The following is a 17,980-nucleotide window of genomic DNA, read 5'->3' as shown; positions in this document are numbered from 1 at the left end:
ACAGGCGAATTTTCTACCAAATAAACTGATGCATTTTCAACTATTCTACGGAAAATTCCATAATGCTATCTAGTCAGGGTCAAAACAAAATAATATCTGCCAAAACTTAGTCTAATTTCAATATTTTAATTGCAAGTTACATATTGCTGGAATCGCAAAAAAACATAGATTCCGAATATAATATTTTTAATTTGCTGATTGCAAAACTATAACATTTTTATGCATGGTATTTTATACCTCATTACGACAAAGAAGCCCCCTGCTGGCAAAGCCCGGCATAGCAATCTCGCTCAGTCAGGGACGTGAAGAGAAGTCGAGTGGAGAGGGTAAGACGAGCAGGTACACCGCGATGAAATGGATACTGACCAGATATTTTTACAGCTCCAGGTAGCTCGTGTAAATAGACTGAAGGGCAGTATCCATTTCATCGCGGTGTACCTGCTTGTCTTACCCTCTCCACACGACTTCTCCTCACGTCCCAATATAGAAATACACAATAATTTTATAATATTAAAAATGATGGTCGATTCTTGGGCAATCGAACAGAACTAGGGTTTGAAAAAAAATGATTTTGAAAAATAAGGGCCAAACTAGTGTATTAAACACAAGGGAAATTGATTAAAAGGGAATTAAACTTCACTTTTTAGGGAATAGAATTAAAATGAATATACTTATTATAGTAGATTATAATATTGAAAATATAAGAGCATTACTTCCACCGGATGAGTATTAAATTGTCAACAGGCGAATTTTCTACCAAATAAACTGATGCATTTTCAACTATTCTACGGAAAATTCCATAATGCTATCTGGTCAGGGTCAAAACAAACTAATATCTGCCATAACTTAGTCTAAGTTCAATATTTTAATTACAAGTTACATATCGTTGGAATTGCAAAAAAAATAGATTCTGAATAATATATTTTTATTTGCTGATTGCAAAACTATAATATTTTTATATATAGCATTTTATGCCTCATTAGGACAAAGCCCGGCACTGCAATCTCGCTCAGTCAGGGTCGTGAGGAGAAGTCGAGTGGAGAGGGTAAGACGAATAGGTACACCGCGATGAAATGTAAATCCCCCAGTTTGAAGGCTTTAAAATGTCCTTTTCGAAGTTAAATAAGAATTCGATCATAAATAACAAGCAGAGAGGCTATCTCAATAGAGTAGCCGACATTCATTAAGAAACCTTTGTTAAGCTTCCGGATTAAAATTTAGAAATAGATTTTTTTAATTTCAAAGTTAACAGCTTAAAACATAATAATCCGCAATCTACGTGTTTCGATTATTTCAGATATCTTCCTTTTTTTAGATGTTTAAAATTGGAATGAATATAACGTATCTCGTAAATGGAATGAGATACGCCAAAACCGATAACATTTTTCAATTCAACTCCAAAATGGTATATTAGTATATAAGTTAAAATTATAAAACATGTATAATAAGGAAATTCATCAATTAAAAAACAAGTGTTAATATAATTTGAAAAAATTTTAAATGAGAGTCAAGTTGGTGACGGCCAACTACTGTAAATAACTCTGCCCTCCCGATACGTGAAGAATACAATAGGAACATTATATGACCGTCGCCGCAATCTTAAAAGACCCGAAATCTCTCACACTATCACCAGAGACGAAATCATTCAAAGCGAGCCTGCAGATAGCCTGAAACGGGCAGGCGTTTTCGTCAGAGAATATTGAGGTTTCCATCGGTAGGGCTGTCATTTGCAGATTGAGATTTTTTAAAATGAATTGATTTGCGACTTTGTGAATCGGTCAGTTTCTCGAATGGCTTTGAATCTGCAATTTGCTCCAATGTCCATTGCAAACAAAGTTAGATTAAATCGGTTTACCTGTTTTTGAATGAGGCCTACTTTCTTGAGGTTAGACTGCCATATTTCACATGATATATTAAATTTATAAATTATTGAAAGATTAAGAGAAATCTTACGCAAGGCTACTAGATTCCTTTTGCTATTTTAGTTCTAGAAGATGTAAAGGCTTTTGCGGCTTATAATCCTGTTAAAAAATAATAACGAGTAAAATGCTGTTAGATAACGAGCGGCGGTAATCTGGAATTCCAGCAAACGACTTTGAAACCCATTCAGTACAAGTAAATGGATTTTTGTTTCCTTGGGAGTGTTGTCAAGAATAACAAAAATCCATATTTTGAATGTCGTTGCGGCCTAAATAACAATTCTTTTTCTAAAGAAACAGAGATCATAAGTGGCAAAAAACCATAAATTGAGATTAAATCTTCACAGGGACGCACACTCCCTCCGCCACCGGGGTAGCGACGGGCTATTTTCTTATAAAAAAACGCTTTTTCATTTTTACTAAAAATTATGAATTGTTTAGTATTATTTTCAGTAAAATCTACATTTTTCAGTCCATTTCACTCAACCCCCCCCCCCCCCCCCCCCCCCCCCCCCAGTTGGGGTAGCAACCGCTACTTTTCATACATGGTTTTGAACGGCCCTGAATCTTCATATGGCATATTGAATATTAAAATAAAAAATTTCAGGACTATCACATCGTCCCTCAACCATCATTCTTAACTCTTAATGAATAAAATTTTTTGGACCAGTAAGTATAACAAAAAATTCCAACATCTACTAATTAAATTATTGCCTGGTCAACATCAGTTAACGTCAGCTAATAATTATTTATCAATATTAATTCATCAAAACTTTAATTAAGAAATGAGGATGTCTCTCAGTTATTAGATGCTTACACGTTTGGTTGAAATTAATTTTTGCGAAGTTCCCACTAAGGATTAAGTGTACGTATTCAATAAAAAGATAAGACTTATATGTGAAATACTTTTATTATAACAAGAACTAAGCAATAACGAAATTGTACCTTTTTTATTTACAGATTTTTACACGGAGATTATTCCTTCGTTTTGCTATCTTGACTTTGCTCCTTATTTAAAAGTTCACTAAGAATTCCTGCTTTCTTTAACTGCTCGACCAACTCGCCGTTTTGATGCATTTGTAAAAGAATATCGCATCCACCGACAAATTCGCCACATATGAATACTTGAGGTATCGTTGGCCAGCTAGAAAAGTCCTTTATGCCTGTACAATAAAAGAGATAATTGCTTTATCAAATAGTTGAAAATATTTTATATATTCGTAAAAAAATTCAATAACCTTACAAGGGTATTTATTCACTAATTTCATAAAAACAATAGATTACTTAATAACCTTACTAAAAAAGTCAGGAATCGTCAGAAATGGTGAGAAGTTTCTGACGATTTCTGAACATTCTTGACGAGTCTGACTATTTCTGAAGATGTTCATTCACAACTTATTAGGGAGCTCATCTGCTAGAACAGCAGTTAGGCTAAATGAAAAGAAATCAAAATAAAATTTTCAATGTTGCATGTATACAAATTCAAAAGTTAGAAATTCAGAATCTACGGGTTTCGACGATTTTAGATACCTAAAAATTTGCCCATAGAATTTTAAATTATGATAAATATAACGTATCTTTAATGAAAAAGAGATGCCAAATGGACATAATTTTCAAATTCGTCTTGAGAGCTATTTAGTATATAAATATAAATAATTAAATATGAGTAAAAAAAGAATGTGAATGAATACATAGGATAAATAACCTGGGAAATACTAAAAGGATTAGCTTCTATGAGATTCTATTCTTGGACATCACGATTTTCGGTCGAGAAATGTAACAAAAGTGGTCAGAACTGGTTAGAAGTGATGATTTTTTTCTGATTGTATCTGACTTTTTTTAGTAGGGAAATATTGAAATAACTTTAAATTATAATGTCAATAAAATAAAACAAGAAGTTACTTTTAACGTCTTGAAGTAGGTAAATAGAGTTTAATTTCACTTATACCTTGTCTAAGTTCTTCATCTTTAAGAACATCATGTGCATCGTATTTGACACCATGCATGCGCAAAATTTGTACCACAGCATTACTAAAACCACATTTCGGCTCATCTGGTACTCCTTTCATGAATACCACTACTTTGTTTCTCTGTAATATAAATATGGTTTTTAAATAACATGTAATTTAACAAGCAGGATTCCTTCGGATATACCGAGGTGTCGTTCAAATATTATGCAATTCACTTTAGGAGGGTATTGGTGGGTTAAAAAACTCCCAAAACTTACACCATATCCAGTAGTCCCCTGTTAACTCGAAGGGCAGCAAAAAGGGACATTCTAGGATGTAAAACCATAAATATGTTAATAACTGACGTCAATAGTCGTCCACACAGTAAAGCGGAAATTGGGATATCCATGGGACTTTTCTGCGATATTCAAATGTCCCAAGTAGGACATATGAAAATTTTAATATCCTAATAGGGACATATGAATATTCCACAAACGTCCCATAGATATCCTGGATACCTTTGAAATATCCTAATTTCCACCTTTCGGGATATGCAATCGGTTATTCCTGGTAGAACCTGCGAGATAAATAGGATAGCTGTGAGGGCGCCCTATTGAAAATTCCTATATAAGAATCGGCATAAGAACCTATTTGTTTCACCTGTAAGTGTCAACTATAAGAAATGACATAGGACCCTACATAGGTTCCTATATATATAGGAATATGTATAGGAATTTTCAGTAGGGCGTGTGTTTGCTGCCATGCACTATCGTTAAGCGGGAGGTTTGACGTTGTGGATAGATGTGGGCGCTCGATGCTATCGAATGTCTACATCCAAACTTGTCTGTCGACAACCGGCTGCACTAGGGTAGGGGATTTTCGACATTGAAAAATTTACAGGATTGAGTACGACAGACATTACCTAAAGGCTTATTGAAAGTGAGGTATCCGACGTGTAGGATCCTAAGTAGGGTTTCACGTAGGTTACGACATAAGAAACTATTAGGATCCGCCGTTGGATTTTTCATTACGAGGTTTAAGTACCGCCCCTTCAACAAAAGCGCTACCTCCTAAAATGTCCCCTTTTCTGCCCTCCGAGTTGATATGGGACTTATGAAAACGGGGTATGGGTGTATTTTCGCATTAGACTACACTCGTTCTAATATCTCTCCTTTAACAAATATGCTATATCCTGTTCAACGAGAGAAAGAAGCGTCGACACATTTTTTTCTTCTGTGTACAGCCAATCGCTATTGAAGGGAAACATCGTTTTTTCAAATAGACTGACGCAAGTGCTCTCTGAAATTTTGTATGACCTTCGTTAGTGCCACCACTAAACCCTTGCCTGCAGTTGTCCTACGCCTAAATTTCCCTTTCTTTGACAAGCTGCGTGCAGAGAACGAAATTTCGTCTTTTCGGAATTTCGTTCTCTCATTGAACAGAGTATATCTTCCTTCATGCCCTCTTTTTTTTACTTCTCGTGTTGGTAGAAAGGGAATAATTAAGAGAATAGCTCCTAGAATAACTATTTCTGCATTTTTACTTTAAAAGCCGCATTTTTTCCATTTTTGTCTTTGAAAATGAATTTTTTGGGTCGTTTATAGCCCCATTCGTATTAGGGGCATCAAATACATAGATATACGAGGTTTAAAAAAAATCGGAAATATGAGTTTTCCTGTACTTCCCTATGAAACTTTTCAGACACATTACCATTTATGTTTTAGTTTTACGTTCAAATTTTATGTTTTTACTGGTTTTTCATTGGTTCTAAAATGTTGCATACAAATCAGTCAATAATTGATCGAGATATCCAATAAGAGTACATAAAGTCAGTTTTCCATATATCATTTTCGTAGTTATATTGGCTGTAATTGACAAGTGCGAATCTTTACGTGCCATGTCAATCTCATTATCATTACATACATTAGAGTAATTATATGTCAAACCTATCCGAAGATATGGTAGAACATAAAGGACAAAAAATTACAAACATATATGTGAAGTGCGCCGAAGAAAGGGCAAAAAATCGAAAAAAATCAAAATCGAGGTTTTGACACCTTTCGATAGTTTTTGAGTTGCTATTTTTAATGAAACCATTGGAAAAAATTTCCGAACCTTATTATTGCTAATAATTGAGCTGTTAGGTACCCAAAAAATTTGGCATTTGCTCGAGTGCTCGAGATTTCGTGAAACACCGCCCACGACTTACCAGTAAATCTACGCATCTCATCTATACCCCGCCTGTGAGCTGCATCAACGACCTATCTCTTTCCGTGAGAATATAGTAGTAAGTGGAGAGGGAAGATTTGGTGAGTTTTCCCTCTCTCCTAAAATTTGCTTCTATCGGGTCGACTTCGACCGCTCGGCCTTATGTTTTCTTGATGTTGCGTGTATTGGATTAAAAACAGATTTTCCACGTGCTAGATCATTATTATTGTTTATTATTATTATTATTTTTGTTAGGTAAAATAGTAGTCTTTTAGGTCGTCTTTTCGTAGGTAAAATCTGTTGAACGCCTCAGGACTTTTTACTAATAAAAATGCATTCGGGTCCGTTCACTGTTTTTAATTACTTAAATTTCTAGTAATGATTCTTAAAAAATAAATCGAAACTTTAGCTGTGCGGAAAAAACGGGAAGGGAGTTGAGAATAAATTGATTTGTTGGTATTTTTCAGATATAAAAATACGTGGAGTCTACATTGCCGGCTGCTTTTCGCGAAGAACAAAATACAAAATAAAAGCAAATTACGTATACAGTCATGCAAATACCTGAAAATATAATTTTCAAGGTCAAAACTGATAAAAATCGTGTTTGTAAAAAGAAAAATCGAAATACTCGATACTCGAAATGAGTTAGGGTTCTGTTCATATTCTAGGAGTGATACGAAAAACGAGTGAGACTGCTGGATAGGTGTGAGGTCTTGAATGGAGGTGCTTAACACCGAATGAAAACTCTCCCCAAAAAGTGGTATGAAAAACCCCATAAAAAAAGGTTATGTATCAAAAATAGGTACCAACAAAAAAATTTACAGTAACGGTAAAAATAAATGATTATAAAATAAATAATTGTTAAAGATGAGAATCTAGGTAAACAATTCATTATGCGATTAAATTACAAGAATGATGTACAATAAAATATATGACATTATTTGTGACTAATTACAGGAATGCATTCTAGCCTCGCCACAAGACGTTGGCAAGAGTTAGGGGCCAATATTATTCATGTGGCCAATCACAGGGGTGCATTTCCGCACCCACGAGACGTCAATAATAATTCTTGAGTCGCAAATCGACGATAAAGTGTGATTTATACATAGAAGGTTTCGTTAAAAGCGTCAAAACCCGAAAACTATCAAAATAACTCCTCAATTACATGGACTTACTCTAAAATGCGTAAAACTCCCTTTCGTATGCTTGAAATATGCTTTTTGCCGGTACAGATAGTTTATATTATCTTCGCAAATAAAAAACGTAATTTTTTAAAGTTTTAACACTGAAAATTATATTTGCAGGTATTTCCATGTCCAGGTTTGTACTCAGCGCATCAACATACATCAGTATAAGATTTAAAAAAAAATCTAAAAAAAAAGGAAAAGGAAAAAAAAGCCGGCAAAATGCAATGTTGCCGGCGCCGGTACGCTAGCCACTACCTTAAAAATATATATTAAGGGCCGCTTAACTTGTTGTAATTCTGGAAATGGCATTTTAAGAAGCTTATTATTTGTTATTTATACTGTTAAATCTTCTTTAACATGGTAATAATAAATATTTTTTCGATAAAAGGTAGTGTAAATTATCCTTTTTTTTTATCAGATTGAAAATAGAGTATGTGCCACGACTCTATTAAGCTCGTATTCATACAGTATTTTTAAAAAATAAACTCTTTTTATGTTAATATTAACTAGTGGAATTGTTTTTCGATATTTTTTTGTGTTGCACAACAGGGACAACGTACCAAGAATAGCTTTAAAAATTACATTTCCGCTTTAAAAATAAGTTTACCAAGATAGCTTTCAATATATTTGCGACTTAGATATTAATAATTCGCATAATTCTTTTGATTTCAGAAATTTTATTAAATAGGCGTTTTTGTATTAATGAAAAAATGCTTTTTCTCTCATAAAAATGTTCAAAACTATAATTGTACATAGATTATGAAGAAAAAATCGATTAATTTGGAATATAAATTAATTTAGTAAGCTGACATTTTTTTAAACGAATTTTGGTAAACATTCATAAATATTTACCGGCATTTACATATATTTTTTTCGTAGTATATTTATTATAAACGTTTTTCAGCTTACCTTGACAATATTTTCTATTTCCTCTGGTTTTGTAGCGAAACTACGCATGAAGATCGAAAATCGAGATACCCTAGAAAGGAACATCCTTGTTTCTAATAATATATAACTATTGTCGATTATATTCAACGACTACAAAGTTTATTTATCAATTTTTAAAGATTTAAAACACGTGAGGTTATGTTCACGTCGGGTTGCGTATCAGCTGTTTTGCATTTTTATAGAACATGAAGGCCATCTGCTGTGAAATCTGAAAGTAAATTTAGCACAAATTTCGAATTTAAAAAATAAAACCAATTAGGTATTCGAATTTCACTAATTTAAGAGTTGATCTTTAAATGAATCAAATTTTTCTTAAAATTTTGAAAAATTATTCAAAATGTAAAAAAATTACCTCAAAATCTTCCAAAATTCCCTAGGAATTCTAATAAAACTAGAAAAGATTTTTGAATATTTCGAATGTGCCAACAATAATCTAGTTTCAAAAAATATATACTTTATAGGATTTTACAAAATAATAGGAAAAATTCGACTCCTTGTAAATATATTTCTGACTTCTAGAAGTTTTGTAGAATTAAAACATATTTTATGAATGAAATAATTTTCAAAAATTATTGAAAATGTGCAAAATTGCCCCAAAATATTCCACATTTTCCTAGGAACTTAAATAAAATTGACCTATTCACTTGAAAACTTTTGAAGTTATTTTAATTAAGGGCATGTGATACTTTACCACACGAGTCTTCAATTTTTCATACTTTTCATCCACAAATTAAAATTTTTCAGACAAATATTAATGTCCAGACGTTCACGTTCTTTAAGTCTGGGTTTCCTTTTGTTCAAAAACTTTAACAAAAACTGCGTTTTTTCAATCTTCTACAGTTTAAAAATATTCTGTATTCTCCATAAGTCTTCGCGATATTTATGGAATTTGATGATTTAATTTATTTTTTATTTTTAAATGTTACCAAATTAAAACATTTTGCTTTAAAATCTTTTTCGAAATTTAAGGAAATATTTGGAAGTGCTTAAAAATATTTTCCATTTTTCTCCTAAAGTTCATTTTTCAAATTAAAAAATCGTAAGATTGTTTTATGAAAATAAAGAATTTTTTTCATTATCCTGAATTAAAGTCCTAAAACATCTTATAAGTTTTCATTGTTTTTGAATCGTTTTAAAACTTCTAAATATATATTAAATTTACTGAAATTTGTTCTATAATTATACATTATGGCAACATTTTTCTTTAAAAACTTTTAAACTCTTTTTTTTTATTTTAGGATATAATTTGAAACGTTTTATAATCTTTTTCAATGTGCTCTTAGAACTCATTAGTAAAACATCATTTGAAATCTTTTCATCAATCTTAATTATATATTTTTAATTCTCTTGACGCCCCGCCAAAATTGAGTATACCCAAATTTGGTTTAAATCTTGAAATTTTTTTAATAATTGTCTTAAAGTCTTCCACATGTTTTTTCTAAAAAAATCATCTCAAAATCTTTCAAAATTATTAGGGAGCTTTTAAATTCTTGTTCGAAATCTTCAAAATAAGTTTTTTCCCACAATTTGATTTTACTTATGTCCTTGAAAATGTAAAAAATAAAGTTCAGGAATTATAGTTTGGTAGCAAAATGTTGAGAAAAAAATTATTTCACAATATCATGAACTAAAATTACTTATTTGGAAATTCCGATGCACGAAATTGATAGTGCAGAAAAGTCACAAATTCTTTTTAATATATAAACAACTTGAAAAGAGTCACTGGCAGTTTTATTTACCCGCAGTGTCGCAACAATTTAGGTTTTCGACAACAATATGTTGTATATTTTAGAGACGAGAGGCGGCATAATATTGCAAACAAATTAATTAGCTAATAATTAAATGATCTGTTCATAACATAAAAAGCATTAAAGAATATTTAAATTTTAATTGGAAAATTATATTCAGTATTCCAGTAAATAATTATTGTATGTTACTTAACCTTAAGAAACTAAATTTTAATCTTTATTCACTTCAATAATCAGAAAAAGTTAGTCAACTAATACACAATTGGCCATTTTACAAAAGAAACCCCATTAAAGTATAATTCTCTGATAAAACATTCAAATAACTTTTATATACTTTATATATATATTTTTAAATTCGAACCTTTATGTTTGCAAATGTTATTTAATCATTAACTTTTAAACCAAATTTATAAAATCTAAGTTTTAGTAGAATCAGTTGATAATTAACTAATCAGTTCACAACTTTAAAGCCTCAAACAATTTTTTTCATTCAAATAATAAATTTATTTTTACTTTTTATGTATTTTAAACTTACTTCCTTACTGAAAATTTTAGTTATTGATAACCTTTAATACTTACTTTTGTAAAAAATAAAACACCTGCACATATGGTTTTGAAAATTAAATTCAGATACTCATTTCAAAACATCATCAACATTTCTAAAACTATATAATTGTAATACAATTAAATACGATCAATATAAATAAGCTTCTATTATAAGGTTTATATCCAATATAAATTAATTCAAACTTTATGTAATGTACTATTGTAAAAAATTAATCAGCTAATAATAATTGAAAAAATTTTTACGTAGTATTTTTCTGAAAACAAAAGCGAAGCGGGCTATAATGAGTTAGTTCCCGCCCATCGTCAGTTCCAAAATTGGCACTATAGAAGAGTTTCACTGTATATATTCGGATCATTTAGAAATCAGAATTCCGACACTCATTTCACAACATAACAATAATTCACATAAATAATGTAAATAAAAAAGATGTATTTCAAACATTAATAAAATGTTATTACACAAATTATAGCCTATATTCAATTACATAACCTTCAAGTAAATAATAAATATTTTAACTTGTATTTAAAAATCGAAATTTAGTCTTTATGTAATTTAACGTTGTGAAAAGAATTAATCAAATGATAATAAATTAATCTGTATAACATAAAAAGAATTAGACTACAATTTATTTTCACTAAGCACAAAACTTTTGAAACAATTAATCTATTAGATTGCCCCTTAGTACACTCGTTTAGTGTCCTAAACTAAAGGTCAAGTTAATTAGCCAGACATTTTGGATAAAAATTAAAAATTGGGTACATTTTGAATATTTTGAGACCACTTTTTTCAAAATTCAAAAATTCTCTGTACGGATATTTATAGTATTCAAAAAATCGAACGATTTATCCTAATGACTTTTTTCAAAAAATAAAAAATTACCAGAGTTATAGCATTTACAAAATTCCAAAATGCACACGAAAATGAACACTTTATGCCAAATAACGCACGATATGAAAAAAAGACAAGCGAAGCAAAATGTTGCGTTTTGAATGCCCTACGAGATTATCATAACAACTTTTTGAATTTTCTTGAAAAATAAAAAATTCAAATTTTGACAGCATGCAAAATAATGAAAAATAAAAAATTACATTTTTCGGCCAAATGTGCAAAATACGGTAAAAGATGAATATACAAAAATTGTGCATTTGAAAAATATCTGCAAATTTGTTATCAACCACTTTTTGATCGGATTCGTAGTTTTGTCTTTAATCATGAATCGCTCGCAAGTTTGAGCGCGTCTAGGGCGCGCGACTTTTGGTTCTCGCTCTTCGCGCTCAATGATGTATTTATCTCGCGCTTCACGCTCGATTGTGTATTTACCTCGCGCTACGCGCTCGGTCTTTATACTTTCGCACATTCTTGCGCAAACCTTTTAAAATTAAGACTCAAAACATCCACCACTGTAGTTTTGTGATTGTGAATTCTCTTTTGTTAAAAGAGCTTAGCTCGAGAGTTTGACCGCACCTACGGAACGCGACTGATAGCAATCGCACTCCGCGCTTGGTCTTTGCATTCCTCTCGCATTCGTGGACACACCTTTTAAAACCAAAGGTCAACGGACCGGCAATTGGAATTTTGTGATTTTAAACTCTCTTTTGTTAAAGCTCTTTCGGTTTTAAAGAACACATTCTCATCACGTATTTCGTGCTTCACACTCGATTTTGTTCAACATACCAACTTTTCTACATTATACACAACACTTTTTTATCTAATATAATAAATTTGTTTTGTAACTCTGCCTGGGATTGCTTATTAAAAAATTGCAAAATAAAGAGCAAATTGTGTTTATCATGATTATTTTTATATTTGTTTCTTATGTTGCTTTAAATTGGATTCTAAACTGCGTTGAAAAATGTATCATTTCAATAAATGTGTATCAAAACAATTCATAATATGCATAAAAATTGAATCATACCAATTCTTATTTCCTTGTTTTCTTAATTTTTTAATTTTGATCTTGTTTTTTACGATTAAATAAAAACTACTGCGCATCTGCATAGGGTCTAATACTGGAACCTATATAGGGTCCTATATAGGAGCCTGTGTCCTCTTTCGTCTTTTCTGTACTTTTTCCAAAAATTTAATTTTTTAATTTTTAATCTTAATTTTTACGATCGAAAGAAAATCTACTCGTCCTATAGAAAAATGGTTAGTAATAAATTTATAGATATTTTTAGGCGAACAACTTTTGTCTGTTAATCTTAGTTCATACCTTGTATCGGTTTTTTTTTCAAAAAAATTCAATATTTTTATTTTGAATGTTATTTGTTATGACTAAAGCAAAAGCTACGTGTCCTATCAAACTGTATAGCTCTTTTTTGGATGAACAAGTTTTGTCTCATTTTTTTCGTAGCTTGTGTCGTTAGTCCAAAAATTTATTATTTTTTTATTTTTAATGCTGTTTTTTACAATTAAAAGCAAAAACTACGCGTCCTGTCGAAAAGTGATTCATTATAAAGGACCCCGCAGCAAATGTACATGAAATGGCTTTCGGTCGATTTTGATTAAACTTCCTAGAATTGTAGTTCTCAATGTCTCGATCAAAAGTGTTATGGGGCACAAAGTCCGAAAATGGACAGTTTTCGAGTTATAGAGGGTTAAACATCCAACTCTTTTAAGAAACATTACCAAATATCTCGAAAACTAAAGCTCTGCGAAAAAAATGTTCCCTATGAAAGTTATTGGGCTCTAACGGGTAAATGCAAAGAAAGTCATGGCTTTAAGACACATGTCATTTTTCAAGGTCATTCAATGTAAACTTGTCATTTATTGCTAATCTTCAGTCAATAAAGACAAGATATAAAGAGGAAATCAATATAGAACCCATAAAGGCAAGAAATGAGAATGACTTAGTCAACAGCCAGCCAATGAAGGCAAGTCATTGGCTAGATATTGACAACATCCTGGACAAATCTTGCCTTCATTGGCTAGATAATGACTAATTCTCGCTTATGTCTTGCCTTCATTGGCTAGATAATGACTAAATCGCACTCATGACTTGCCTTCATTGGCCGGATATTGTCTAAATCAAGCTCATTTCATGCCTTCATTGGCTAGATATTGACAATATCCTGGACAAATCTTGCCTTTATTGGCTAGTTAATGACTAAATCGCACTCATGACTTGCCTTCATTGGCTGGCTGTTGACTAAGTCATTCTCATTTCTTGCCTTTATGGGTTCTATATTGATTTCCTCTTCATATCTTGTCTTTATTGGCTGAATATTAGCAATAAATGACAAGTTCACTTTGAATGATCTTGAAAAATGACCTGTGTCTTAAGGCCATGACAAAAACTGTCTATTTTCGGACTTTGTGTCCCATAACACTTTTGATCGAGACATTGAGAACTACAATTCTACGAAGTTTAGTCAAAATCGACCGAAAGCCATTGCATGTACATTTGCTGCGGGGTCCTTTGGACTTCTTTTCAGGGCGCGCAATTTTAGCATTTTCAGTTTTTTTTTATCTTACATAGTTTGACCAAACAAATGGAATTTTTGGATTTTTCATTATTATTTTTCATTAAGTTCGTTAGCCAGCCATTTTGAATTGAAATTCAAAAATTGAACACCTTTTAAATATTTTGGAGACCATTTATTCAAAATTCAAGAATTCTCTTTACGATTATTCATAGTATTTAAAAAGTCGAACAAATTATCTAATAACTTTTATCATAAAATAAAAAATTATCAGAGTTATAGCATTTACAAAATTCCAAAAAACACACGAAAATGAACCTTTTAAGCCAATTTTTAAATGTATGCAGAAAGATCGAGCGCGAAGCGCGATAACCAATAGTCGCGCGCCCTAGGCGCTCTTAAACTTGCAATTTATTTAATCATAACCTTTTAAACCAATTCCAGAAAATGTGAGTTTTGGTTAAATCAGTTGATAATTAAGTAATCAGTTTACAAAATAAGCAGCATTAAATAATTATTTTCATTGAAATATTCAAATAATGTTTAGATTATATTCTCCTTTAAATTAGAAGCAGCATTTTTATACATCTAATCTATTAATTACCTTGTAAATTAATATTAAAAAAAAATTAAATATATATATATATATATATATATATATGAGTTTGAAAATGGAATTCAGACTCTCATTTCACGACATCACAAGCACCATAAAAATGCATATAATTGTAATAAAAGTGTTTAAAAGAAATAATAAAGTTGTATACTAAAGATATTAGCTAAGATTTATTTACATGACTTTAAATTAAATAATCAATTTAGGTTACTAAATTTAAAACAATTTAAATTCAATTTTTATGTACTTTGATATTGGGAGAAAATTAATCAGCTGATAATGAATTAAACATTTCATAACATAAAAAGTCTCAGACAATTATTTTCTTTGAAACATTCAGATTATTTTTTACTTTATATATATTTTCAACACATGTACATATAATTTTGAAGATTCAATTCAGATACTTATTTCACAGCATCATAAACATTTCAAAACATTATATAATTTTAAAAGGCAACCGAGTCGAAATATAGTACCTTTTTATATTCTCCATGGTGCAGAATGGATTCTTTTTTGGAACTCCTTAATACTCTTTATCCTTGTTTAATTATTTCAGGTCTTATTCGGTACAATTTTAATCCTCTTTGAGTCTCTTCAAAAATTTTGCAGTGTTTTTCAAGTTCTCGGTTACATCTCTTATAATCTCTACAAAATTTAAGTCCGATTTTAATACTCTAAAAACTCTGCGATAATTTAAAGTTCTATTTAAAGATATCAAGTGTGAAATTATTGAAACTTATATTGAAAATTAACTAAAATATTATTGAATAACTATTTAAAAAATGTAAAATTATTACTATTTATTAAATAATGTGATCATTCATTAAAATTTACTGATATTATAATGGGAGAATATTTATTGGAGATCTTTTTGGTTGATAGACAATCTAACATACACTGCATTATCAATATGTTCATATAAATACAAACATACATGTATTTACAATATGATGCAACAATAATATATAAGGCATGTTGACCTTGAGACCATTATTTTTGTTTTTGTGACGTTGACTTCTATTTTTTTTTCTGCACGTATTTTTCCAACGTTTTTAGCATTTGTCTCAGAACTTCCGCCTGCTCTGCCAGAAATACCATATCGTCGGCGAATTTCATTGCGAAGATTTTCGTTTTCCCAAGCAACGTTCCTCCTTTCTTTCTCTTGGTCAGAGTCTTGTCCAGGTCCTCCGGAAAGATGTTGAAGAGTATTGGACTTAGTGGGCATCCTTGTCTTACTTCCATTTTTGTTTTGAAGTTTTCTGAGATTCTCTGTTCAGCAATGACCGTGTTCTGGGTATCCCTATATATTTCCTTGATAATTCGTAACATTCTTCCAGTCACTCCTATCCCTGCTGGAAGTAAAAGGATTCAGAAAGATAGAAGCGTATGGATAGAAAAAGATAGAGATATTCAATCCATCTCAAATGCACACTTTGCATCCGACAAACTATCTTATTCTCTCCATTCCCTATCCGTCGCGTCTACTTAGATCTATCTCTTTGTATCCCTGACTCTATTCCTTACAGTCACAATTGTCTATCTCTCTCTATCACTGACTCTATCCCTTGTGTTCACATTGCTATCTTTTTCTATCTTTTTTGTTCACAAATACCAATTTTTATCTATCCCAGACTACCCACTATCAATGATATATCATTTTAATTTCTATCCATTTGAATCCACTCAAAAATATAGATTTCTTATGCGTTTTGCAAATAATAATATATTTTGAATTTCAAACTCCTGAAAAATAGTATTAAACTAGCAAGGTTTTATATACCTAACAACAAAATTCCCTAGCTTTTCGGCTTACTAGTCGAAGTTCGAACTCTGCAAAGGCTGCTGACCTTCCAGTCAGCCACCTACTGGGAACCTGCCGGTTAGAACCGGATAGAGGTGGATAAGCTGTTAATTCACTTAGATAGAAGGACTGTGATTCGCGACGATAGGGCTATCTTATATTCCTGAAAAGATAGAAACGGATTTACTTGTATAGGAAAATAGGGACTAAAAAAGATAGGCGAAATTTGTTATTTCCCAATGGATAGAAAAGGATAGAGTTGGATAAGTAGAAAATTCATTTAGATAGAAAGACTGGGCTTCAAAACGATAAGGCTATCTCAGGTTTCAGAAGAGATTCAATGAGATAAGAAGCAAGGGATTGAAAAAGAAAGACAAGATTTCGTATTGCCAAACAGATAGAAGAAGATAGTCAAGGATAAGTGAAGGATTCATTTAGAGAAAAAAAACACTAAAATAGGGATTAGGAGTGGAAAGAAAAGGATACATGTGGATAAGCGTTGGATAGAGATGGATAGGAAGATTGAGATTCAAAAGAATAGAGGTGATTGTTGATTGGAGGTAAGATAGAAAATGATCGAAGGGATAGACCTGGTATCAAGATGGATACATCGGTTCTTTCCATTTAAATCTAAAAGATAGAAAATGATTCAAGCAGATAGAGACTCTATCCATTTACTTCCAGCAGGGATGCGTTCTATCTTTTCTATCATGATATCTCTGTCAATTGAATCGAAAGCTGTCTTGAAATCCACAAAGACTGCCATTAATCTTCCCCTCTCTCTCTTCAATAGATTTCCTATCAGTGAATTTAAAACAAATACATGGTCACGTGTTCCCCTTTTCTTTCTAAATCCTGCTTGGCTTTCTCCTATTTCCTCCTCTTTTTCTATCCACGTCCTCAATCTTTCGGCTTATATTGTAGATAACAGCTTATATTCTACATTTAGAAGCGCAACTCCCCTGTAGTTTGCTTTTTTTCTTCGTCCCCTGCTTTGTAGGTTGGGTAAATTCATGCGATATTCTAGCAGGTTCAGTCAACTCAATAAGGGAAAATGGCAAATTTTCAGAACTTTGGCGCGGAGGGTTGAGAGACAGGGTGGCGAATCAAATTAGGTCTCCTGCCCATCGCAGATGGCACTGTCACGCAAAACGCCAAAGGCCCCGCGCTTGCGCGCAAAGTAAATTGTTTGTTGCCGTCTGCTGCATGGTGCACTGGTGACAGTTACACATTTATTTAAACTGGATAAAAAAACGTGTTCAGTAAGTAGTTGTGGACTTCAAAAAATTAATGACAAACAAGTGATAGGTCATTAGTTCCCAACACGACGTTTAATCTGTTAACAGTTTTCAAAATAATATGTCAAGAAGAAATTGTAAACTGTAAATCAAAGTTGCTTATTGAAAAAAACAAATTCCAACGTACTTCTTCAATGGTAATGGAATTATTTCTTTGCATAAAAATAAGGGCAAAATGAAGTTAATGAGACACAAAAAATTAGAAATAAGATTCTAATTATCTTTTATTTCTCATTTTGCGTTTCTTGTTTGCTTCATTTTGTCTTTATTCTTCGTTTTTGGTTAATTATTTTGAGATGCAACACATTATATA

The 17,980-nt window shown here is 31.5% G+C and overlaps 2 protein-coding genes across 3 annotated transcripts in view; one reads left to right on the top strand and one right to left on the bottom strand.

The window, feature by feature from the left end:
- Positions 1 to 3,000, top strand: part of LOC117183132 (pseudouridine-metabolizing bifunctional protein C1861.05) — a 442,705-nt gene extending 439,705 nt beyond the window's left edge. Inside the window, exons 11-13 of one of the 2 annotated variants that reach the window (XM_033376331.1) lie at positions 2,527 to 2,588; positions 2,703 to 2,784; positions 2,880 to 3,000. In XM_033376331.1, coding sequence (XP_033232222.1) covers positions 2,527 to 2,574 — 48 coding nt within the window. In that variant the 3' untranslated portion in view covers positions 2,575 to 2,588; positions 2,703 to 2,784; positions 2,880 to 3,000. Of the gene's footprint in view, positions 1 to 2,526; positions 2,785 to 2,879 lie in introns of both variants that reach the window. The other variant, XM_033376330.1, reaches the window with a different exon arrangement.
- On the bottom strand, positions 2,811 to 8,385 carry LOC117183137 (glutaredoxin-related protein 5, mitochondrial). Its single transcript, XM_033376337.1, has 3 exons — positions 8,173 to 8,385; positions 3,868 to 4,009; positions 2,811 to 3,082 (listed from the first exon to the last, which is right to left on the bottom strand). The coding sequence occupies exons 1-3, from the start codon at positions 8,254 to 8,256 to the stop codon at positions 2,895 to 2,897; spliced, it is 414 nt and encodes a 137-aa protein (XP_033232228.1). The 5' UTR covers positions 8,257 to 8,385; the 3' UTR covers positions 2,811 to 2,894.
- Between the last annotated feature and the right edge of the window lie 9,595 nt (positions 8,386 to 17,980).

Source organism: Belonocnema kinseyi, chromosome 2 (assembly GCF_010883055.1).
Source record: "Belonocnema kinseyi isolate 2016_QV_RU_SX_M_011 chromosome 2, B_treatae_v1, whole genome shotgun sequence".
NCBI classification, from domain to species: domain Eukaryota; kingdom Metazoa; phylum Arthropoda; class Insecta; order Hymenoptera; family Cynipidae; genus Belonocnema; species Belonocnema kinseyi.
This window is presented reverse-complemented; position numbering and strand designations above follow the sequence as displayed.

Excerpts from the sequence above, each read along its gene's own strand:
- LOC117183137 (XM_033376337.1), bottom strand. The coding sequence starts at position 8,256 with ATGTTCCTTTCTAGGGTATCTCGATTTTCGATCTTCATGCGTAGTTTC. Across the intron at positions 4,010-8,172 it reads AAATAGAAAATATTGTCAAG|AGAAACAAAGTAGTGGTATT; the intron begins GTAAGCTGAAAA and ends TTTATATTACAG. Across the intron at positions 3,083-3,867 it reads AGATGAAGAACTTAGACAAG|GCATAAAGGACTTTTCTAGC; the intron begins GTATAAGTGAAA and ends TTTATTGTACAG.